This window comes from Microcebus murinus, chromosome 16 (assembly GCF_040939455.1).
Source record: "Microcebus murinus isolate Inina chromosome 16, M.murinus_Inina_mat1.0, whole genome shotgun sequence".
Taxonomy (NCBI): Eukaryota; Metazoa; Chordata; class Mammalia; order Primates; family Cheirogaleidae; genus Microcebus; species Microcebus murinus.
The window spans coordinates 66,079,433-66,104,910 of record NC_134119.1 but is presented as its reverse complement, the minus strand read 5'-3'; the positions used below and the strand labels follow the sequence as shown (position 1 = coordinate 66,104,910).

The following is a 25,478-nucleotide window of genomic DNA, read 5'->3' as shown; positions in this document are numbered from 1 at the left end:
GGTCTTGCTCTTGCTCAGGCTGGTTTAGAACTCCTGACCTCGAGCAATCTGCCCACCTTGGCCTCCCAGAGTGCTAGGATTATAGGCGTGAGCCACCGCGCCCGGCCTATGCCCACTTTATAGGTAAGGAAAGTGGGACTTGTGGAGCTTTAGTCACTTGCCCAAGGTCACAGGGCTAATAAGTGACAGAGCACAGTCCCCACAGATAAAGATCTGTTTGAACTGGAAGCCCATGTTCTACCTACCCTGCCATGTTGCCACCTCGTAACTTTGATTCCTCCTTCATTTTCAGGAATTAGCTGCCATTGAGGGCACTGTCCTCCCTGTCTCCTTACACGTCTTTGCTTGTCCGGAGAGTAGCTCTTGGCCAAGACCTGGCAGTGGAGAGCCATGGACCAATACAGCCTTGGGGACGAGGGTGCCCTGCCATCAGAAATGCACCTCCCTTCGTTTTCGGAGAGCCAAGGGCTCAACTGCAGCGACACCCTCAACCGGGATCTGGGTCCCAACACACGAGACCTGCTCTATGCTGGCCTGAGTGGTTTGGACCTGGACCCCAGCCTCCCAACGCCCGACATGCCCAGCGAGGCACTAGAGGACAACTTAGACACCCTGTCCCTGTACTCGGGGAAGGACAGTGATTCCATGAAACTGCTGGAGGAGTACGCAGATTCGGAATCTCAGACTTCCTTGCAAGGTGAGGCAGTCCACTGGGGGTGAAGGGCCTGGCAGGAAGTTGGACAGTTCCTGTGGCCAGCTAGGGATTGATTCTGCCTGGATTGGTTAAGAAAATTTTTCTCCTCTACAGGTTACTTAGGGAATAGCCACTTTTTTCCTACCTGGGGATTGTTCCCTACTTCCTAATAAAGGAAATAGAACACTAATTTTAGGGAACAACGTTGAGAAACTTAGATGTTTTGGGATATCCTAATCTTCTGTTGTATGTGGCTAGACCTTAGTGTTTATGGGAGACTTTCCTACCCATTGCCACATCTCAGAGACTCTCTGCACTTTACCAGAATGAGCTGAGCTGGCTCCTGTCCATTCTGATCCTTGGTTGTCTAACCTTCCTAGGCCTCAGTGTCTGTTTCTGGAAAGTGGAGGGGACAATAATATCCCCTCTGTATCTCCCCAGAGTAACAGTAGTAAGAAGCAAAAGAAAAAGCGATCCTAAAAGCACTTAGAGCTTAAAGCCCTGAACAGATATTAGTTGTTTTTTTTTTAAAAAAATTAATATCATTATATTTTATTTTAGATAGGCCCTTGATTCAATTCTAAGTCTTTCTCTTCAGCAGTGGATGAGAGAAGGGAGAACTTTATTTAATTATTCTGAAATAATTAAATAACTTTAAATACTTTGGTTAAATCTCCTTTCGGTTTGCCTTTAGGCTTCCATTGGAAGATAAATTTGGTTTTTGTTTTTAACCCTCTTTCATGGATTCTAGAATAAGTTGCTTAGATGGATTGACTGAACTAGGGCTTTTTGATGTTTATATTCACACCACATGCGTGGAAGGCCACATCTAACATGGCCCCATGATGTAGGCATTAGTGTTAATTGGGATAAACAGCTCAAGAAGCCTTGTGAAGAACATTCTAGAATGAAAAACTTCTGAGGGCCCCCTACTCCACAGAAGATGTAGTAGACAAGGCATAAGCCTTGTCGTTGTGTTAGAAGGACACCTAGGTCTGAAATCCTAGAAACATTAGACATCATTACAGGATATCTGCAGCGTTGCAGGCCTGGGGGTATCATAATTAGGATTGTCAACTTGGGCCACAGAAATTACCTGAAAAATGCTGATGGTGTGAATATTTGTGCATTTTTGCTGGGCAGAGAAACTGTAGCTTTCATAGATTTACATAGAGATCTGTCCCCCAGAATATTATAGTCATTAATCTACTTAAACTTTTCCTAGTTTATTTTAAACTTTATTTTTTTTCTTCACCTTATAGGAAAAAAGGAATCCACTCAACATTAAATTTCAACTCTTTACCCTTCTCTAACTTAAATTCATGTCTATATAATGTGTAATATAAATGCATATGGTTATATTAATTTTTTAAATTAATAAAGTAATATATGTTTATTAAAGAAAATTTAGAAAATAAAGAGAAGTAATAAGAAAGAAAAATCTCTACCCTGGCTCCCACATGTAAATATTTAAACTCATGGTTGAAGTTGCTCAGGCATAGATAGCCTTACAGAGATAATATTAAGTATATAATTCTATTTGAAGGTTTTAAGACAGTGTATTTGCTTTCATATATGAAGATAGGCCTTCATATTGAAGGTCATTATCATAGCTATTCCACTGGATTCCATATTCTTTTTTTTTTTAAGACACAGATCTCACTATGTTGCCCAGTCTGGAGTGCAGTTACTAGTCTTACTGTAGCCTTGAACTCCTGGGCTCAAGCGATCTTCCCCATCTCAGCCTCCCAAGTAGCTGGGACTATAGGCATGCGCCACCACTCTTCCCAAGACCATATTTTTTTTTTTTTTTTTTATCTTTTCTCTTTTTCTCTTTTTTTTCCTCCTGCTTAAAGTGTTTAAGGTTCCAAGACCATATTCTTGCTTGTTAGACTGTTAAAGTGTTTCTGTGAATGCTTTTTACATATAGGATTTTCTTTTGGATTCGTTTTTGAACATTTTCATCAAAGTATGTTTACTCAGAGAGAGCAAGTGAACAACTTCAGAGCCTTATAATGTTGCTGTCTGCATCAAGCAGCTTCCTAGGCTGGTGACTCTGTCCATGTTTTTCAGTGTCCTTGCCAATTATTAAAAAAAAAAAATTGTTTTCTAGTGTAACAGTTAGTTTAATAAGCATTTTAAAGTAACTTAGCATCTTTAGCCTTCAAGGCTGACTTTGGTAAAAATAAGAAAAAAAATATATATATATATCTATATATAAGGTAACTTAGCAAGGCTAAGGACCGTAATTACCCTGAGGGAATCCAATATTTTCTTGGTTAAACCTGTTGGAATAATTTGATTAGTCATTATAGTAATTTCTCATAGGAAGAAGATGAAGGCCAAGTAAGTTAAGTGACAAATGGCCCAAGGCTCCCAGTCCAGTTTGCTTTCTGTCGCATCTGTCAAATGCATCTCGTGAGCCACAGAGAATTCGTTAGGGGTGGGGAACCTGCGGCCTTAAGGCGAGATGTGGCCTTCTAGGTCCCTAAGTGCTGCCTTTTGACTGAATCCAAATTTTACAGAAGAAATCCTTTTATTAAAAGGGGTGCAACAGAGAAGAATGAAGCTTGTCTTTCCCCCTTTGGTGCTTATAAAAGAACATTCTTGAAATCAGAAGGCCGCAGGTCCCCCACTTCATCTAACATATAGTTACTGAGTACCAGCTGGTGCCAGAGCGGCCCCCAGAGCCAGGAAGACAGCTATGAACAAGCAGAGTCCTTGCACATGTGGCCCTTGTTTCTGGTGGTTTAAAATCGGCTTCTCTTTACTCTTCATTCCCCAAACTTAGCTCTGTCCCTTGGAGCAGGACAGAAGCAATCCGACCCCTCCTCCACATGGTGGCCCTTCAGATATTTAAAGACACCCTCCCTCTCCCAAGTGACTATACTCAGTTCCTTCATCTGAGATATGATTTATAAAAATACTTTCTACGATTTTACCCAAGGGACACAGAAAATGTAGAAAATTCAGACACAGAAAACAAGGAAAATAAAACCAACCCATAATCCTACCAGTCAACCCGATTCCCTTGGTCTGTTTTCTATCGAAATTTATTTTTCTTTTTTAACAACTAGGATAACTCCGTTTTGCAAAAGGCTGCGTTTTGTCACTTAGTAGTATGACATGAACATCCTTTCATGTCATTAGATATTTTTCTACAGTTTTATTTGAAATGCTTACGCCATAGACCATTTAAACCATGATGCAGTCACCTACGTGCCCTCTTATCAAATATTAGGTTGTTTCTAACATTTTACAAGGAAAAGCAACATGACAGTTAATGCTCTTGCAGCCAGATCTTTGTACAAAGCTACATTTATTTCCTTATGTTAAAAATCCGGGTGTGTGCAAGGGTTTATACTTTTCCAAGGTTTCGGATAATTTATTTCTAGGTTGCTGTCCTAAGAGTACTGGGGTCGTAAGCTCTGCCAGTCTCCCTCACACCGTCCTAGAAGTGCTTCGGTCTGCCGCCGTCCCTGTGCATGTGGCAGAGTCTGGGTGCTGTCCCCAGGGTGTGGTCTGACAGGGCCCCTGCTCCCAAACCATGCTTTCTCTGCACGTAAAGCTGCTGGCGTTGGAGTATTCGGGCCCCTCTCCCAAGGCCACCATGGTTCTAAGAGTTTTAGAGTGCTTTAGCTGTGCTCTCCGATTTCCCCAGCCGTTTGTAACCTGTGCTTTCTCCCTCTGTTTAGACCTGGGGCTAGGTGCACTTAAGGTGCCTAAAGAGGTGGAGGAAGGAGGCAGGGCCACCTCTGGGAGTGCCAGGAAAGGAAAGCGGCAGCACAGTTCCCCTCAAAACCCACTTCTGGACTGCAGCCTGTGTGGGAAGGTGTTCAGCAGCGCCAGTTCTCTTAGCAAGCACTACCTGACGCACAGCCAGGAAAGGAAACACGTCTGCAAAATCTGCAGCAAGGCCTTTAAGCGTCAGGACCACCTGTATGTAGGAGTCTGGTCAGGAAAATGTCTGTTCAGGGGCCGGTGGGTGTGGGCGCGTCCCCGGGTCTCGTCCTGCTCTCCCGGACCCAGCTGTCTCGTCCTCTGTCCAGTGTCTCCACCTCCCTGTCCCCTGGCTGTGTATAACCTGTGTCCAGACGCAGAGTCCGTTCTTCTCGCACTGCCAGAGCGCTGGGAGCCCCAAATTCACCCCCGTCGGGAGGTAGCTGCTTGGGTTTGCAGACCGAGCCCTTGGGATTTAAAACACTCATGGCTCCCTCCCGAGGCACTTGTGTCACGGAGGAAGTTGGGCTGACTGTGCAGAGCAATGTCCTGAGTCCCTGGGAGTTGAGTGGGGAGAACGGATCTGCGTTCCGTGGGGAATATATGTCGGGCTGACACGGGGCATAAAAGGCGGGACGCCTGTTTCTAGAACATGGCAGTGGAGCTTCAACCCTTGGTTTTCTTTTTTAACTCCTTTTGTTTATAAACTCCTGATTTTTTTTTTTTATATAAACTCTTGGTTTTAAGATGAAAGCCCAGTTTAAGAGTTAGGAGCAAAATTGCAGAATTTCCCTTGTCCCTTTTTTTTAGACAGGGATGTCACAGTGTTGCCCAGGCTAGACTCCAACTCGTGGCTCAAGCGATCTTCCCACCTCACCTCCTGAGTAGCTGGGACTACAGTAGCCACATACCATAGCACCTGCAAAATAGCCCTTATTCTTACTGTCCCACCCCTACCTCAGGGCCCAGGGAAAGGAAGTGATTTGCTCCTGTCACAAGTTGGTAACAGCTGGGGCTAGAGCTTAGGTCTCCTGATTCCTTCCCTGTTGCTTCTCTCAGCTGGAGGCCAGCTGTGAACCTTTGGGGGAACCTTTAATATTCGTTGGATTTATCCCATGGGCCACATTTATGAGCACTGTCCAGAGCAGGCCTTTGGGAAGCCAGAGCCGATTTGCTCATTTGTTTATGTTTATAATGTGTTAGTGTAGATGTGGGTGTGATAGAAATATAATACATATGTATATGCATGTGTGTTTGCAGAAATTGTAGGCACGTTTGGCTCTAGGGAGTTGGGCAGCTGTAAATGGGTTTCTCTGCTGTGGGGGGTTCCAGATAGCTGTCCTCAGAGGAAGCCTCCTAAAAGCCATGGGCTCCTTGCTAAGGGAGGGTAATCCCCAAGTTAGCATCTCCCCAAGTCTGTTCTGCAGAACCCTGCTTCTCAGGAATGCTGGAAGGAGCTATTTGGAAAAAAAGGAACAGTTTGGGCAAATAGGTTTGAGAGACACTGAAAATTAAACAGGTTTCTCTCTGTGTGGCTTCTAAATTTGCTACTGTGCCTTGTGAATCTCCAAGAAGTGAATAGTGTTTTTTTTTAAAACCCCAAGTCCTGAGGGAGCAACTCTGGAGGACTGCTGTTCCCCGAACCCACTTTGGGGAAGTCTGATCTGGCTTCAGTGGATTTTTTTTTTCAGATACGGGGTTTGCTTAAGGGCAAGGGAGAGGAGCTCCCCTCCCAGATTGCTTTGACAGAGCAGGGGTTGCTTGGTAGGCTTTCCTTGTGGGGTTTCTCAATTGTGGTGCATCTGCACCGCTGACCCTCGGGTTCCCTGGGGCCCTGCAGTGGAAGGCCCATCTGGGGCGCCCCCTGACCCCCCGTTCCTGTGTCTGGCTCCAGGACCGGGCACATGCTCACCCACCAGAAGACCAAGCCCTTCGTGTGCATCGAGCAGGGCTGCAGCAAGAGCTACTGCGACTACCGCTCTCTGCGCCGGCACTACGAGGTCCAGCACGGCCTGTGCATCCTGAAGGAAGCCCCCCCTGAAGAGGAGGCCTGTGGGGACTCCCCCCATGCCCACGAGACGGCCAGCCAGCCACCTCCCAGTAGCCTGCGGTCCCTGGTGCCCCCGGAAGCCAGGTCCCCGGGCTCCCTCCTGCCCAACCGAGACCTCCTGCGCTGCATCGTGAGCAGCATTGTCCACCAGAAGATCCCTTCTCCCGGCCCGGCCCCCGCCGGGTCCTCGGACAGCGAAGGGAGGAACGCAGCCTGCCCCTGCCCCACCCCAGCCGGGTCTTCCTCCTGCACCCCAGCTGGCACCCCGGCACCCCCAGGAGCCCTGGGCACTGAGGTTCCCGAGGAGCCTTGCCTCCCGCAGGAGCCAGCGGCCGACGCGTTCACGGCCATCCACCCAAGGGCGGCGGAGAACGGCGCCCCCGACCCTCCAGAGCCAGAGCCCCCGCTGCTGCAGCTCCCGTCCACCATGGAGGGCTGGCCCGAGGGCGGCTCGCTGCCTGCCTGCCTGCCTCTCTTCCGAGGCCAGGCAGTCCCGGCCAGTTCCCAGCCATCGAGCCACAACTTCCAGTGGCTCCGGAACCTGCCGGGCTGCCCCAAGAGCAAAGGCAACAACGTGTTTGTTGTCCACAAGCCCCCTGTGCCATCGCGCGAGGGCTCCGAATCTGGCCCGGGGCCCAGCAGCACCTCCCCGTCGGGGGAGCCCTCGTCCAGCTCGGGCAGCAGCCTGGAGGATGTGCTGCCCTTCCCCCCCGCGCTCCTGAAGGCACCCGGGGAGGCCTCGGGCGACCCCAGGTGTGCCAGTGGGGAAGACGATCCCTGGGCTTCCAAGAAGAGGTTTGACTGCGACTCCTTCTCATGGCAGAGCCCTGGGGAGCCTGGCCTCCAGGATGTCCAGAAACCGGGGGAGCTCCCGTCGGATGCCACCCCGCTCTTCCGGCAGCTGTTCCTGAAGTCACAGGAGTCGCTGGTGAGCCATGAGCAGATGCAAGTGTTCCAGATGATCACCAAGTCCCAGCGGATCTTCTCCCACACCCAGGTGGCGGCGGCCTCCTCCCAGCTCCCCGTGCCCGAGGGCAAGCAGGCTGCCCTGAAGCCGCTGCAGGGGCCGTGGCCACAGCAGCCCGCACCACTGGCCCCCGCTGCCGACTCTGTCCACGCGGGCCCTGGAAACCTGGAGCCAGAGGGATCCCCAGCCCGCAGGAGAAAAGCCACGCCCACGGCTCCCAGAGAGGCCTCCCCGGGCAGCACAAGACGAGACTCAAAGGCAGGACTGAAAGTCGCCACTGCTCTGCCGTCCCTCACAGGGCCATCTCTGGACCCCTCCGGGAATCCAGACATCTCTTCTGTGGCCAAGCAGCTGCGATCCTCAAAAGGCACCTTGGACCTGGGGGACATCTTCCCTGCCACCGGCTCGCGGCAGACCCCGCTAGGTGGGGATGAGCCCGGAGCACAGCTGCCTGGGAAGCAGCCTCAGGCCGAGAACGGCGCGACTTCAGGGGCCACCAAAGGTGAGAAGGGCCCAGGCTGCTCCCGGGGCGGAGGCTGCAGGCTCTTCTCGGGGAACCCCAGAGCCCAGCGATTCTCAGGCTTCCGGAAGGAGAAGGTGAAGATGGATTTGTGCTGTGCAGCTTCCCCCAGCCAGGTAGCCATGGCCTCCTTCTCGTCGGCCGGGCCTCCCTCGGATCCCCCCCGCGACCCCAAGTCCAAGCTGACAATATTCAACAGAATCCAGGTACCGAGCCCTCTTCCGTCTGGCCTGCCCGTAGCCAGGCGAAAGTTCCATTTGGTGTTCGCATCAGCGTTTGTTAGTTGTCCATGCATTTATTTCCTTTCAATGAATCCTTAGATGTAGTTTTATAGAGGAAGAAATTAAGGTGCAGAGAGATTGTGGTTTCTCCTACAAAAACCAAAACCCACCAGATTAGAATGAGGACACTGCAGAGTTGTCCAAAACACTCTGTGTCATTTTGTTGTCTCACCAAGCCGTGTCTGCTTTCTTTTGCTTCTCGTTACCTTTTGGATTTGCCTCCTTAAATTCTTCAGAGGATATAAAAGTAGATACCCTGCTTTCCTTAAATGTTCCTGCATGAAGTGGCCGTGTATTTGCTGATTGTCACTCATGGTTTCCACCAGTACAAGTGGGCACGTGCTGTGTCCCCCACCCTGCTCAGCACAGTCATGAGCAGTGGCTTGTTCCTTCATCATCCTGCCCTAAGGTCCTGGTCTGAAGAGGTTAGCCACCTCTCCTACCACAGCTATCTCTTTTTTTAAAAAAAAATAAACCAAAACAGCTTTATCATTCATATGCCATGTACTTCACCTCTTTAAGGTATACAACTCAGTAGTTTTTTAGGTTTTTTTTTTTTTTTTTTTTTGAGACAGTGTCACTTGTCCAGGCTAGAGTGAGTGCCGTGGCATCAGCCTAGCTCACAGCAACCTCAAACTCCTGGGCTCAAGCAATCCTCCTGCCTCAGCCTCCCAAGTAGGTGGGACTACAGGCATGCACCATCATGCCCGGCTAATTTTTTCTATATATATTAATTGGCCGATTAATTTCTTTCTATTTATAGTAGAGACAAGGTCTTACTCTTGCTCAGGCTGGTTTGGAACTCCTGACCTCAAGCAATCCGCCTGCCTCGGCCTCCCAGAGTGCTAGGATTACAGGCGTGAGCCATCATGCCCAGCCTACTTTTTTTTTTTAAGACAGAGTCTCACTTTGTTGCCCAGGTTAGAGTGAGTGCTGTGGCGTCAGCCTAGCTCACAGCAACCTCAAACTCCTGGGCTCAAGCGATCCTCCTGCCTCAGCCTCCCAAGGAGCTGGGACTACAGGCATGTGCCACCATGCCCGGCTAATTTTTTCTATATATATTAGTTAGCCAATTAATTTCTTTCTATTTATAGTAGAGACGGGGTCTCCCTCTCGCTCAGGCTGGTTTAGAACTCCTGACCTCGAGCAATCCGCCCGGCTCAGCCTCCCAGAGTGCTAGGATTACAGGCGTGAGCCACCGCGCCCGGCCAGTATATTCACAAGATTGTGCGCCCATCAGCAGTATTTGCCAGAACAGTTTCATCACCCCAGAAAGGAACCTCACATCTCTTCGTTGTCACCGCCAGTCTCTATTCTCCTGCCCCTGGCAACTGTGACTCCACCTTCTGTCTATGGATTTGCCTGTTCTGGACATTTCATGTAGTGGAGTCCTACAATAGGTGGCCTTTTGTGTCTGGCTTCTTTCACTTGGCGTGGTGTTTTCAGGGTCCACCCATGTTGTGGCGTGTGTCAGTGCTTTGTTCCTTCTTACGGCTGAGGAACATTCTACTGGATGGATGCACTAGATTTCATTTGTCTGTTCATCAGCGGATAAACACTTAGGTTGTTTCCACTTTGGGGCTATTGTGAATAGTGCTATCATGACTTGTTACCCAGGTACTAATTTTTGTGTGGCTGTATGGCCTTGGGTAGGTACCTCGAGTGGAATTACCAGGTCGTGTGGCAACTCCTACGTTTAACATTTGAGGAACTGCCAGACTGTTCTATGAAGCAGCTGTACCATTGTACATTCCCACCACAGTTGACGAGGGCTTCGATTTCTACACATCGTCACCAACACTTGCTTTTGTCCATTTTTTTTTTCTAGAGATGATGTCTCACTATGTTGCCCAGGCTGGACTTCAACTCCTGGCCTCAAGCGATCCTCCTGCCTCAGTCTCCCAAGTAGCAGGGACTATAGGCGCACGTGGCTCACTTTTTTATTATTATTATAACCATCCTAGGGGGTGTGAAGTGGTATCCTGTTGTGGTTTTGATGTGTTTCCCTGATGGCCTTTCTGTGTGCTTTCTGGCCATTTGTATATATTCTTAGAAGAAATGTCTATTCAGATCCTTTGCCCATTTAAAAAATTGAGTTACCATCTTTTCATTATTGAGTTTCAGGGTTTGCTTATATATTCTGGATACAAGCACCTTTTCAGATACACGATTTGCAAATATTCTGTCCTATATTGTGGGCTGTCTTTCATTTTATTGTGTTGTTTGCAGGGCAAACGTTTTTAATTTTAATGAAGTCCAATTTGTTTGTTTTGTCTTTTGTTTTGCTTTGGTGTCACATCTATGAAACTATTGCCTAATCCAAGATCTTGAAGATTTACTCCAGTGTTTTCTTTGTTTTTGAGACAGAGTCTCACTTTGTTGCCCAGGCTAGAGTGAGTGCCATGGCATCAGCCTAGCTCACAGCAACCTCAAACTCCTGGGCTCAAGCAATCTTCCTGCCTCAGCCTTCCGAGTAGCTGGGACTACAGGCATGCGCCACCATGCCCGGCTAATTTTTTCTAATATGATTAGTTGGCCAATTAATTTCTTTCTATTTATAGTAGAGATGGGGTCTCGCTCTTGCTCAGGCTGGTTTCGAACTCCTGATCTTGAGTGATCTTCCCACCTCAGCCTCCCAGAGTGCTAGGATTACAAGCGTGAGCCACCGCGCCCAGCCCTCTTCTGAGAGTCTTGTAGCTTTAGCTCTCCCATCCCTTGTCATTTCTGATGTGTTGGCTCAGATGTATTTTCATCTTCAGGGTGGAAACATCTACAGGCTCCCCCATCCGATGAAGGAAGAGAACACGGCAGGTGGATGGTAAGTTAAGAAGCCCCTTCTGCCCTGCCTGGGGGTCCTCTGTGGCTTTCACCTGCTGGCCCTAGGTGAGTGAGCTGGGAGTCCTCAACCGAGGGGGGATGCGTCAGCCCACGAAGAATTAGAGTAGAGCCTCCATTTTATAGGGTTTGTCAAGGGTCGACGGGGGATTGGAGTTGAAAACAAAAAAGAGAAAAACAAAAACAAAAACAAATCAGTGACCAGGGACAGAGTCCCAATCTCCCATTCTTGCCTCCTGCCATGTCTACCCGCAGTAACCAGCAAAACGGGGGCCCCACAGACCGGACAGAGCCAAGGAGCACTTACGTCTGCAAGAATTGCAGCCAGATGTTTTACACCGAGAAAGGGCTGAGCAGCCACATGTGTTTTCACAGCGACCAGTGGCCGTCGCCTCGAGGGAAGCAGGAGCCGCAGGTGAAGGGGCATGAGCAGTAGCTTCCGAGGTTTCAGGGTCCCGCCTGCGGGGAGTAGACGACTGGGTGTCGCTTATCTCAGGAGGGAGACGTCATCCTGGACAGGGGCCCGGAGCCAGGGCTCTGCCGCTCTCCCGGGGCAGCCGTGGCTTTGCAGCTCTGTCCTCACCCCCAGCCTCACTGCCAGGAAGTTTGCGACAGCTGTCCTCACGGTCACCACTGTCTTCTGGTGCACCTCCTCTTTCCCCCAACCATTTCTCTTAAAGAGCCGTCTGTTCTCCGTGTTTAGGGGTTTGGCACGGAGTTTTGCAAGCCACCGAGACAGGGGCTGAGGACAGAAGGGGATGGACAGAGTCCCCCAGGAACCAAGAAGCCCATGGACATCACGGCCGCAGCCCCTTTGGTGATCCCTGTGTCGGTCCCTGTGGCTCCAGCGAACCGACACGCAGGGAGCACGGCCAGGGTGGGTGCTTGCCTTTCTGCCTTCTCACTGCCACTAGAAAGCCCAACCCCAACAGCACAGGAAACCCTGGCTCCAGAACACGGTTGCACGTTCATGCGGTCATTCAGCGCTTGCTGAGCCAGGGCCTGTGCTGGGTGGTGCTGGGCACACGGCAGTGACTCTGACAGTCAAGCCCTGCCTCCCAGGGCTCCCAGTCCATTGGAGGAGACAGACCTGTCCCCAGACAGTGATGACCTGGGTGGACAGGGCTGGGGGAAGGAGAGGGAGCTGGGAAGTTCTGAGGGGGCTCCTGACCCAGCCTGAAGAAGTCAGGGAGGGCTTCCTGGAGGAGGGGGTGTGGGAGCTAGGGGCTAGAGGGTGAGGCTGGAAGAGAGGAGGGGAGAAGCTTGTCTGTTCAGCCTGTACTGGACGCCCCACCTGGAGAAGCTCATGCTGGACTCAGGGACAGGGTGTTTGGACCACAAGGTCCCCTGAGTCAGTGACTGGATCCCATTTTTGGTCTCTTGGGGGCTGTTTTCATCTGAGTGGAATAAGTTTTTGTTTTGTCACAGTCATCCTCTATCTCTGTGAGCACCCACTCTTCTTAACGATTGAAGCTGTCCTCACACGTTTCCAGAATCCTCTGAGCCAGGGGCTCTCCTGGGGGAAGGGTGCATGAGAAGGCTGCAGCCTCAGAACATGCCGGGCCTAGTCTCTCAGGCTGCCCCGGCCTGGTGGCCCCTGCTGAGGGCCGTGGGTGTGGCCCTCTGTCTCCATGGCCAGTCCCTTTCCCACTCTCCTGTCATCCTGCAGACTGAGGGGTGCGGTAGGTGGCCTCCGGTGAACATCTGCGGCTCTGAACTCTCTTCCCCAGGGACAGGAGAGAGACGGGGAGGAGAGAGACAGCAAGGAGAGCAGCCAGCACAGAAAGCGCAAGAAGCGCCCCCAGCCCAAGGCGCTGTTCATGCCGCCCCCACCGTCCACCTGTGGGGAGCTGGGCCCGGGACGATGCCACCAGAGCTGCCTGCGGTCTCCAGTGTTCCTGGTGGACTGCCTCCTGAAGGGCCTCTTCCAGTGCTCCCCCTACACGCCGCCACCCATGCTCAGCCCCATCCGCGAGGGCTCGGGGCTGTACTTCAACACTCTCTGTTCCACCTCGGCCCAGGCCGGCCCCGACCAGCTCATCAGCTCCATGCTTGGTGAGTGAGGCCGTGGACACAGCCACCCTCCCCAATGCCATTTGGCCCAGCAGCTGTCTCCTGCCGCTGGGTGTGCCTGGTCCCAGGGTCCCCTTGCTGTTCAGAAGCACCCAGGACCAATCTGAGACCAGCAGCCTCCTAAGTGCTTAGGATTTTACGGCCAGAAAGAAAACATGGAGGCCATCTAGCCTGACCACTCTGTTGCCTGCCTGTTTGTGTCATTTTCTTACAGCTTTGTTGAGCTATAGTTCAGCTGCTATACAGATCACCCATTTGGAGTACGCAGTATTTTTTAGGATATTCACAAGGTTGTGCACCCATCATACAATCGAATTGTAGAGCATTTTCATCCTCCCCAGAAGCAGCCTGTACTCATTGGAAGTGACACCCCTCTCACAGCCCCACAGGCCCTGTCCCCCCTCAACCCCAGGCACCCCTCATCTGCTTTCTGTCTCTGTGGATTCGCCTGTTCTGCACTTTGCTTGTAAGTGGGATCATACAGTATGTGACCTTTCGCGTCTAGCTTATTTCACTTAGTGTCACGTTTTCAGGGTTCATCCACGCTGTGGCACGTACCAGTGCTGCGTTCCCTCTGAGGGCTGAATGAGACGCCACTGTACGGATAGGTCACACTTTCTTTTATCTGGTCATCAGCTGACGGACACTGTGGTTGCTCCCACTTTTGGCTGTCACGAATAATGCTGCTGTGAAGATTCATGTGCAAGTGTTTGTGTGGAAGTATATTCTCATTTCTCTTGGGTAGATACCTAAGAGCGAAATGCTCGGTCATATGGTAACTCCATATTTAACTGTTTTAGGATCTGCCAGACTGTTTTCCAGAATGGCTGTGCCATTTTCAATTCCCACCAGCAGTATATGAGATTCTAATTTCTCCATATCCTTGCCAACACTTACTGTTGTGTGTCTTTTTATTATAACAATCCCAGTAGATAGAAAGTAGTATCTAATTACAGTTTTTTTTTTAATTATTTTTTTTTATTTTGGTATATTATGGGGGTACAGATTTTAAGGTTTCAATAAATGCCCATTTCCCCCCCTCCCCTAATTACAGTTTTTTTTTTTTTTCTAGATGCTCCGTGTCTTCATTAATTACAGTTTTGATTTGTGTCTCTGTGATACAGTAAAATAAATATTTGGTTTTTTTTTTTTTTTGAAACAGAGTCTCACTTTGTTGCCCAGGCTAGAGTGAGTGCCATGGCATCAGCCTAGCTCACAGCAACCTCAATCTCCTGGGCTCAACCAATCCTCCTGCCTCAGCCTCCCAAGTAGCTGGGACTACAGGCATGCACCACCATGCCCGGCTAATCTTTTTTTTCCTATATATATTTTAGTTGGCCAATTAATTTCTTTCTATTTATAGTAGAGACGGGGGTCTTGCTCTTGCTCAGGCTGGTTTTGAATTCCTGACCTTGAGCAATCCTCCCACCTCAGCCTCCCAGAGTGCTAGGAATATTTGGTCTTTGACTTATTTCCTGGCATACAACTCCTAAAATGCTTAGAATGGCCAAAGGGATGTCTTTTGTATGCTAATGATTACTAATGGTGGATCCCTTAGGTAGCTTCAGGCTGGGGACTAGTTACTGGGGAGACCCAGGTGGGATGAGAGGGTTGAGACTTTCAGCTCTACCCCACAACCTCTGGGAAGGGGATGGCCGGTTAACTTCATTACCAGTGGCCAATGATCTAGTCAATCGTGCCTACATAATGAGCCTTCATTAAGAACCCAGAAGGGCGGGGCTTGGAGAGCTTCCAGATAGCTGAACTCCTGGAGGTTCCTGGAGCGTGGCTCGCCACATGCCTTGCCCTAGGTACCTCTTCTTTCTTTATGACATCCTTTATAATAAACCCGTTAAGCGTAAGTAGTTGTTTCCTTAAGTTCTGTGAGCTGCTCTAGCCAATTAATTGAACGTGAAGAGGGGTGGGGGCCCTCGTTTATGGTCAGAAGCACAGGCAACCTAACTTGGGGCTTGTGAGCAGCATGGGAGGTGGGGACCCTGCAGGCGTGGGGACTGAGCACCCCAGCTGTGGGATCTGACCCCACCTCCATCCGGGCAGATGGTGCCAGAACTGAATTAGAGGATACCTAGCCGGTGTCTGCTGCAGAATCGATTGCTTGCTTGATGTGCTGGGGGAAAAAACCCACATATTTGGTCACGGAAGTGTTCTGTGTTGATTGTGGTGTGAAAGCAGAGGAAAAAAGTTTGAGTTTTTTTCCTCTCAGTTTCCCTGATGGCTAACGATGTTGCACATTCTCTATGTGTCTCTTGGCCATTTGTATTTCTTCAGAGAAGAAATATCTATTCAGATCCTTTGCCCATTTTTTAGTTGAGTTTACTCTCTTTTTCTTGTTGAGTTTTAGGAATTTCTTATATATTCTGGTTGCAAGGTCCTCGTGAGATACACAATTTCAAACAGATGGGCTTTCATTTCATTTTCTTTATGGAATTGTTTGAAAGACAAAAGTTTTTAATTTTTTTTTTTTTTTTTTGAGACAGAGTCTCGCTTTGTTGCCCAGGCTAGAGTGAGTGCCGTGGCGTCAGCCTAGCTCACAGCAACCTCAACCTCCTGGGCTCAAGCGATCCTCCTGCCTCAGCCTCCCGAGTAGCTGGGACTACAGGCATGCGCCACCATGCCCGGCTAATTTTATATATATATTAGTTGGCCAATTAATTTCTTTCTATTTATAGTAGAGACGGGGTCTCGCTCTTGCTCAGGCTGGTTTCGAACTCCTGACCTCGAGCAATCCGCCCGCCTCAGCCTCCCAGAGTGCTAGGATTACAGGCGAAAAGTTTTTAATTTTGATGAAGTCCAATTATTTTTTCTCTTTTCACTTGTGCTCTTGGTGATATATGTAAGGGTTTGCCTGACCCAAGGTCATTAAGAGTCACTCCTGTGTTCTCTTGTAAGAGTTTTATAATTTTGACTCTTATATTTAGGTCTTTAATCAATTTTAAGATAACTTTGGTATATTGTGTGAGGTAGGGTCCAAATTCATTCTTTTGCATGTGGATATCCAGTTGTTCCAGCACCATATTTTGAAAGCACTGTTCCTGTTGAATTGTCTCACCGCCCTTGTTGAAAATCAGTTTGACGCTAAACGTATGGGTGTATTTCCGGACTTTCAATTCTATTCCACTGATCTGTGTGTTTACCCTTATGCCAGTATTATACTGTTTCCATTATTGTAGCTTTGTGGTACGTTTTGAAATAGGGAAGTGTGAGTTCTCCATCTTTGTTCTTGTTTTTCAAGATTATTTTAGCTGTTCGGAGTCCCTTGCATTTCCGTGCAATTTTAAGATCACTAAGGATTTTGATAGCTATTGTATTGAATCTGTAGATCAATTAGGGGAGTGTTGCCATTCTAACAACTGTACGCCATTCCATCCATGAACTTGGGACATCTTTCCATTTATTTAGACCTTGTTTAATTTCTTTTCAATAATCTTTTGTAGTTTTTTAGCATCTCTTTTCCCTTCTGTTCCTCCTTTCGTATTTTCTTTTGCATTTAGTGAATATTTTCTAGTGTAATATTTTAATTTCTTTTATTTCTTTCTCTCTTTTTTTTTTGAGACAGAGTCTCACTTTGTTGCCCGGGCTAGAGTGCCGTGGCATCAGCCTAGCTCACAGCAACCTCAAACTCCTGGGCTCAAGCGATCCTCCTGCCTCAGCCTCCCGAGTAGCTGGGACTACAGGCAGCGCCACCATGCCCGGCTAATTTTTTCCATATATTTTTAGTTGGCCAATTCATTTCTTTCTAATTTTTTAGTAGAAATGGGGGTCTCACTCTTGCTCAGGCTGGTTTCGAACTCCTGACCTCGAGCAATCCGCCCGCCTCGGCCTCCCAGAGAGCTAGGATTACAGGCGTGAGCCACCGCGCCCGGCCCTATATTCACCTTCTTATTTACTATTTCTAGATCTCTTCATTTATTCCTGTGGATTTGAGTTACACTCAGATGTTACTTCTTTACTCCAGTACAGCGTTGTTCCTTTGTGTTGTTATTGTCACGTAATTACATTTCTATATGTTACAGACCCACGACACATACTGTTTTATGCAGTTGCTCTTTAAGTTAATTATGAAAAGAGAAGACATGTACAATTATACTCTCTTTTGTAATTACCTACATAATTACCTTTGCCAGGACTCTTATTTTTTTGTGTGGATTCAGGTTACTCTCTGATGTCACTTGTTTTTAGCCTGAAGAACTGTCTTTAGTATTTTTTAAAATAATAGATCTAATGAGATATAATTCACATACCATACAATTAGTTCCTTTAAAGTATATAATTTAGTGGGTTTCAGTTTATGTAGAGAACTGTGCAATGTGTCATCACAGTTAGTTTTTGGACATTGTCATCATCCTGTAAAGAAATGGCATTCTTATGAGCAGTCACTTCTTTCCTGCCTTCCCTGCCCAGCACTAGGCAATCACTAATCTAATTTTTGTCTCTATAGATTTGGCTATTCTGGACATTTCATAGGTGGAATCATATAAAATGTGGTTCTTTGTATTAGGCTTCTTTTACTCAGTGCTATATCTCCAAGTTTCTTCCATTTTGCAGTATGCATTAGTGTTTTATTTCTTTCTCTATGAGTGAATAATATTCCATTGATAATATTTCTTATAAGGCAGGTTTGCTAACAACACATTTTTGCCAATCTTTTTAACCTAGGTTTTTTTTTTTAAAGGTTTGCATGTTTATTTATCATTAAAATTTACATTACTCCAACAGATCAGCCCCATTGCTATGTTCTAAATCCTAGCCATTCAGTTCTCAGAAATAAACCCAAGCATTTACAGTAACTTGATCAGTACAGAAGTAAAGCTTTTGTAGCTGTTAAAGGGATTTAGTTAACAGGGTGCTTATTTTTAATAAAATGCTGTGTCAGTCAGAAGGACACATGCTTGGCTGGGTCAGGTGTCTCACACCTGTAATCTCAGTACTCTGGGAGACTGAGGCAGGAGGACTGCTTGAGGCCAGGAGTTCGAGACCAGCCTGAGCAAGAGCAGGACCCCTTCTCTACAAAAATAGCGAAATTAGCTGGGCATGCTAACGCATGCCCATAGTCCCAGCTACTAAGGAGGCTGAGGCAGGAGGATAGCTTTGAGCCCAGGAATTTGAGGTTGTAGTGAGCTATGGTGATGCCACTGCATTGTAGTCTCTAGTCTGGGCTACAGAGTGAGATGCTATCTCAAAAAAAAAAAAAAAAAAAAATTCCCCACCATCCCTCCACCCACCTTTAAAACAAAAACACAGAAGAGCTATTTGCAACAGAGGGAAAATACGCTCTTGGTCTACTGGCCTTGCAAAAAGACTGGCTCATTTCCATGTGGATGAGAATGCGGAAGTGCTTGGCCAGAGTCCAATACTGGCTACTCCAGGTGAGAGGCTGGCAGAGATAGGACAGAAGAGCCGGGGGTTGCCTGGGAATTTTTTTGTTTTGCCTTCATTTTAAAAAATTAATTTGCTGGATACAAGATTCTTGGTTGGAAATTTTTGAAAAAACTTTTTAGCACTTTGAATATGTCATCTCACTGCCTTTTGACTATCATTGTCTCTGATGAGAAGTCAGCTATTAGTCTTATTGGGGTTCCCTTGTATGTGATGAGTGTTTTCTCCTCATTTTGCTTTTGAGATTTTATCATTATCTTTGTCTTTCAATATTTTGCCTGGATGTAGAGCTTTTTATGTATATCCTACTTGGAGTTCATAGAGCTTCTTTGATACTGTCATCAAATTGGGAGGTTTTTGGCTATGATTTCTTTAAATTTTTTTTGTCCCTTTATCCTCTTCTTCTGGCACTCCCATTATAAGTAGTTGTCACACTTCATGGTGTCCCACATTTCTGAAGCTCTCTTCGTTTTTCTTAATTCTTTTTCTGTTCTTCGGATTCCATAATCTCTACTGATCTATCTTTAAGTTCACTGAGTATTTTCTTCTGCCGACTCAAACCTTTTGAGCCCCATTTTTATTATTTTATTTTTTAACCCCAGAATTTTTTTTTATGTAATTTCTATCTCTTAATGACATTTCTCTGTGATGAGAAATTACTATTATACCTTCCTTCAACTCCTTATGCTTGGGAGCTGAGGGGAGAGGCAACCCCCATCTGGGCTACACCTACCTGGAGGAGAGCCCTTGGGGTAGAGCTGCCATTGTCCAGAGCTGGGAGCTGGAGTAAGGACACCAGTTATGGTTCAGATGCCACAGAGTTTTGTTGTTGTTACCGCTATTTAGTTGATTTTCTTGAATGAATATTTCTCCAAATGCTGTATGCCCGTAGGACAATTCCCAGAGACTTGAGCTTCTTCTTTTTATATATCCGTACACTTTCCATCAGTTAATTTCTTGTTTGCTGAGTTTCTCCATTTACCTTTTGGAAAGTCCTCTCCCCTCCCATGGGACCTTAAAGAGCCCGTGTCCTACTGTGTCCACAAAGGCAGGCAGAGGGGGCCCTGTGGGTCACTTCAGTCTGTTTTCTTGGAAGGCAGCTATGCTAACCACTATACCACCAATGCTGCAGTCAGTCTGTTTTCTTGATGCTTTTCCCTGTGTGTTTTCTAGATCAAGTGGATGGCTCTTTTGGCATCTGCGTGGTGAAAGACGACACCAAGATCAGCATTGAACCGTAAGTCAGAGCAGACTTAGACCCTGAGTCCCCACAAAGGAGGGTGCTGCTTCTCCCCCTGGGGGCTCCGGCGTCAGTTCTCCCCAAGGGCTGTGTCTTCACGGGGCGGCCGGGTTAGCTGCAGAGGCTCCTTAGGAGAGAAGCAGTGGGTTTCTCTGGATAGATGTGGGATGACCCCCCACTATTCACTCTGTTCACACATACACGGTCAGGCAATTGGGGTTCCAGGTAGAACTGCTGATGACACAGGGCAGGACTCGGGGGCACCTGGGGGACAGGCTGGCTGGCTGTGGTGTGGACACAGAAGCATGCCAGGTGTTGGCATGCACCTCCCCTGCCTCAACCCCAAGAGAAGCACCCAAGGCCAGAAATGTGGCACTGACGGAAAACAGGAAGGGAGGAGGCGTCCCTGGAGAGGCTGCTGAAATGCCCGTGTGTGCCTGCTGGGGTGGCGGGTCCCCAGCTCCCCCCGGAGGCGGCAGAGGATTCCCACAGGGCATCCCTGTCTCATTTCCCATCTCAGTCACACGTGTGTCGCCCACGTCTGTGTGTGTGGCCTTATTTCAGACACATCAACATAGGAAGCCGGTTTCAGGCCGAGATCCCGGAGCTGCAGGAGAGATCGCTGGCCGGCATCGATGAGCATGTCGCCTCTCTGGTCTGGAAGCCGTGGGGAGATGTGATGACCAACCCGGAGACACAGGACAGAGGTGGCTGAGGCTTTGGAGTCAAATTCCTAGGGTCCCTTCTTCCCCCTCCATCTCCAAGGAGTTTCTCCTCCCGGTTCTCACCTGTCCCTGGGCGGGGGTGGGGAGCTGGCCGCCGCCGAGAAGTGCAGCTCCCAGCCAGCCCTGCTCTCGCCGTGGCCGGTGAGGCTGTCCAGAGCAGGTGCCAGGGCGGGTTTCTGCTCGCCCTCCTCGCCCTTCCCTTTCCCAGCCTGCCCTCTGTCGAGACGAGGAGTGAATGAGGAGGAGCCCCCTCGCGCTGTCTGGGAAGGCTTCCTCCTCGGCACCTGCTGACTCCCTTGTGTCTCTTCCTGACACGCAGTGACCGAGCTCTGCAACGTGGCGTGCTCGAGCGTGATGCCGGGCGGGGGCACCAACCTGGAGCTGGCGCTGCACTGCCTGCACGAGGCCCGGGGCGACGTTCAGGTGAGGAGGGCAAGGACCGCGGCCTGGGGGAGGGCCGAGAGAACCTCCCTGCTCATGGGGGTCCCGGTGTACGTGATGAGCCTTCTGTTTGGGGATTCACAGCTCATGATCACGGCCATGGAGAAAATAAATGGGGCGGCAGGCAAGGCTAGCGTTCCCCGGAACAGACGAAGGAGCTTGTGCCGAAATAAATCCACGCAGCTCCCTGCACTGAGACAGTCCTTCTCTGGAAAAAATGCCATCCGCTGCATTCAGTGGTTTGCTTAGGGACATAGCCGATGTGCCTACAAGCAGTTCGCAGGCTGGTGGCTGGTCCAGGGCTACTTTGAACAGCCCTGGGAGAGGGGTGACTTTAGGGACAGCTGTAAGCGTTTTTGAAATGAATGGAAGACTGAAGGTGGCCCTCCACCCTCCCCATCCCAGCCTGCGCGAGTAGCCCGCACCCCTTCCTGTTCCAGGTTGCCCTGGAGACTCTCCTCCTCAAAGGACCCCAGAAGCCGCGCACTCACCCGCTCGCCGACTATCGCTACACAGGTGATGGGAGGAAGGCTGCGGGTGGTTTGGGCTTGAGACCCGTGAACCAGTCAGAGCCTTTGCCTGCCTTTCTAGAAAGGCCTGTCCTCCCTGGGGTGACTTAGTAGGCACTACTTGCTGCTAGTGGGATCCGCTTTCGCCCTTTTCCAGTGGTTTCCTTATGGGCTCGGCCCAGCCAAGAGAGGATACTCCTGGCCAGGGAGAGGGGAAGGTGGGCTGAGCTTCACTGTTGAGCCAACCAGCCCTGGGGGCAGGCTGCCTGGGGCCCCCACCTGCCCTTAACAAGCGATCGAAGCCTCAGTGGTCACATCTGTAAAGTGAGGATAATGGTCTCTCCCCTCCAGGGGTTTTTGAGGATTGTATGAAATTGATACATCATAATTGGTGCTCAGTAATGGCAACTTTAAAAGGGAGGGTGGTCTGCACTTCAGCCGTGGCTGTGGTCCCAGAAGGAGAAGTGTCCTTCCCGCTATTGGCCTGTTCTTTTTGCTTTTTTGCTTTTTGTTTTTTTATTGAGAGTGACAACAGTATATTGGCTTGTTCTTCAACAGGTTCAGACATCTGGACTCCCCTGGAGAAGAGGCTCTTTAAGAAGGCGTTCTGTGCCCACAAGAAGGACTTTTTCTTGATACACAAGACGGTAAGGTGAACGAGGCCTGGTGCAGTGACCTCCCCTCACAAAGCTGGGACAAGTAGAGCTGAAGGGCCACTGGGGGTGCAAGGGCCTCACCCCTCGCCTGCCTGTGGTGACACTCCACTCACACTATAAGCAGTTTATAATGTCAAAAGGCCGTGCTTGTGAGCAGCTACAAACAGTGCAGAAATGCACTCCCTGCTCAGAACAAAGTCTTCAGCACCCTTGCCCACAGTCCTGCTTCTGATCAGTGACCTCTTTTAACTATTTGTCCAAGCACTCAGAGGCATTTGTCTCTCTGTACAAGTTTTTGGGTTTTTTCAGACAGCATCTCACTCTGTTGCCAGGGCTAGAGTGCCGTGGCGTTGTCATAGCTCACTGCAACCTCCTACTCATGGGCTCAAGTGATCCTCCTGCCTCAGCCTCTCTAGTAGCTGGGACTACAGGTGCACACCACCATGCCCGGCTAATTTTCTACTTTTAGTAGAGACAAGGTCTCACTCTTGCTCAGGCTGCTCTTGAACTCCTGGCCTCAAGCAGTCCTCCCACCTCGGCCTCCCAAAGTGCTAGGATTACAGGTGTGAGCCACCAGGCCCCCGCCTAGGCTGTGCTGTTTTGACTCCTAGTGTGTGAATTATACACAAAACTGAGAAAACTTTGTGCAAAGAACATATTTTCTGGAGAGAGATCCATAGCCAACTTAATTTCCTGGGAAATTTTCTTTCTAGAGTAATTAAACTTTTCCATTTTGTTTTTATGGAAGTTGTTTTTTTTTTTTTTGAGACAGAGTCTCGCTTTGTTGCCCAGGCTAGAGTGAGTGCCGTGGTGTCAGCCTAGCTCACAGCAACCTCAAACTCCTGACTCAAGCAATCCTCCTGCCTCAGCCTCCCAAGTAGCTGGGACTACAGGCATTCGCCACCATGCCCGGCTAATTTTTTGTATATATTAGTTGGCCAATTAATTTCTTTCTATTTATAGTAGAGACGGGGTCTCACTGTTGCTCAGGCTGGTTTTGAACTCCTGACCTTGAGCAATCCGCCCGCCTCGGCCTCCCAGAGAGCTAGGATTACAGGCGTGAGCCACCGCACCCGGCCGGAAGTTGTTTTTAAATGAGATCCCTTCTTAGTGGTGCGAGCGAATGATGCCTCAGGTTCAGACTGTGTACTCCAAACCTCCCTCTTGTCTGGAGTGGGCCACTTTTCCCGTCAGGACTCTAGAGGCTCTGCGTGGTGGTAGGGCTGGGTGCTATCTGCCGAATGCATGAGGGCATTCGGGTTTAATCAGTCCCAGCTGATAAACACACGGCTATTAGCTGACGTCGCAGGGAGCATCCTCGTGTGTGTGTGTGTGTGTGTGTGTGTGTGTGTGTGTGTGTGTGTGTTTTCCAGCACGTCTTCCTATAGGGAAGAATTCCTGGGCTGGGATTACTGCTCAGCGAGCACCAGACTTAGATGCTGGTGGCTACTGCATGGCTTCACTTTGAACTCCTCATCCCTGGAAGGACTTCGTGGTGAAGGGGCATGCCCAGCCAAAGGAAGAGGCATATGGGAAGGGCTTTCCAAAAGTGGCAGCTGGCCCAGTGGGAGGGTCACACTCGCCCGGCCTGCGTGCTGCCCACAGCCTGCGTCTGTTCTCTTGCACTAGATCCAGACAAAGACGGTAGCCCAGTGTGTTGAGTATTATTACATCTGGAAGAAGATGATCAAGTTTGACTGCAGCCGAGCCCCAGGGCTAGAAAAGAGGGTCAAGAGAGAGCCAGATGAGGTGGAAAGGACGGAAGAGAAGGTAGAGGATCGGGGGTGTGTCTGGGGTTTCTATCTGATCTGGACACCCACTGCCCATCTGCGTCGGAGGGCTGGGTCAGAGGGTGGGGGGCTCCTACGGGGAAGGTTTCCCTATAGAAGACACGGTGCCCTTGGATCTCTGTCTCCCTGAGGATGGGGAAGGCTAACACCCTTCCATTGCTGTTGCACCGTCTGCAGGTCACTTACAGCCCTCGGGAGAGACCCAGCCACCGTCCCACTCCCGAGTTGAAGATAAAGACCAAGAATTACAGGAGGGAGTCCATCCTCAACTCCAGCCCAAATGCGGGTCCCAAGCGGACACCCGAGCCGCCAGGCAGCGTGGAGAGTCAGGGCGTTTTTCCATGCAGAGAGTGTGAGAGGTATGCGGCTCTTCCCTCGCCCCAGCCTCAGCCCCAAGACCCCTTCCTGGGGCGCCCCTCCTCCCCCCTGCTCTGACCCCGTGTCTTCTGGCTCCTCAGGGTGTTCGACAAGATCAAGAGTCGAAATGCCCACATGAAGCGGCACCGCCTGCAGGACCACGTGGAGCCCATCGTCAGGGTGAAGTGGCCGGCGAAGCCCTTCCAGCTGAAGGAGGAGGAGGAGGAGGAGGAGGAGCTAGGGGCAGACATCGGGCCCCTGCAGTGGTGACTCCAGCAGGCAGCAAATCTGGATGGGGCCTCCAGCCCTGTCACTCCTCCCTCGGCCTCTCCAGGGGGTTTGGGGCACCGCTCTGCCTCCCCCACCCTCCCTGTCCCCCACTGGCCAGCCTGGCGAGCAGACGCGGCGGGACTCTGGCCACAGACGGGCAGGAGAGGCAGAGTCATCAGGCGAGTCTGAAAGCCCTTCGGGTGGTGCCCGAGGTTCCATTTTGTTAGGTTAATAGTCTCTCCCTGTCTTTCAATTCCACTTCTAGAGCAGGGAGGCTCGGGAGGGAAACAGTTAGGTCTGGGTAGCTCTTAAATCTTAGCCTCGGTTGTGGGGTTTGGTTACATTTGTTAGATAAGGCCAAGATGTAGAGAATCAGTGGGAAAACACCTCGAGATCTCCAACATGTTGGGGCCCCCTCCCCGGGACAGGGGTCGGTCTTTCTGCATTCTGGATTCAGTCCCTCGTCGTGCAGTGACTTGTACATTGTTAGGTGTGTTTTTTGTACGTGTCTACTTGTAAATCTTATTAAATTGGATTCTTGAGCAGCTGTCTTCTGACTTCCCTGCTTCTTGATCCAGCCAAAGGCTTTTGAGCCCCAGCCACTTGCTAGGGCCAGGCGGTGAACAAGCCTGTCCCCACCCTGGCGAGCTGGGTCCTCGTGGAGAAGGTGGGCATAGTAACCTGTACATGCATTTAGCAAATGTCCCTTAAGCACAGTCAGGGTAGGTTTAACAGGGTGCTTTGTGGTTCCAGTGGCCCAGCATTAAAATCAAGACCCCTGGTGGCAGCTAGCATCAGTATGAAGGCTTGCAGCAGAGGCAAAAATAACCTCTCCAATATCCAAACCTGCAGACGGAGTAGGGAAGAGAACATGGCCCTCCCTTCCTTGTGTCTCTTTTAAGAGGATAGTGTCACAGCCCCCAGCAGACCATGGCGTAGGGCTCATCAGCCAG

At 49.5% G+C, this 25,478-nt stretch overlaps 1 protein-coding gene across 1 annotated transcript; it reads left to right on the top strand.

Annotated features, from left to right (window-relative positions):
• The first annotated feature begins 390 nt into the window (after positions 1-390).
• Positions 391-25,070, top strand: ZNF541 (zinc finger protein 541). The gene is made up of 15 exons (XM_012761560.3): positions 391-697; positions 4,390-4,633; positions 6,309-8,157; positions 10,992-11,050; positions 11,323-11,482; positions 11,771-11,944; positions 12,798-13,122; positions 19,711-19,774; positions 20,342-20,484; positions 20,822-20,925; positions 21,384-21,459; positions 22,011-22,099; positions 23,738-23,878; positions 24,076-24,257; positions 24,357-25,070. The coding sequence occupies exons 1-15, from the start codon at positions 391-393 to the stop codon at positions 24,523-24,525; spliced, it is 4,086 nt and encodes a 1,361-aa protein (XP_012617014.2). The 3' UTR covers positions 24,526-25,070.
• Positions 25,071-25,478: the final 408 nt, after the last annotated feature.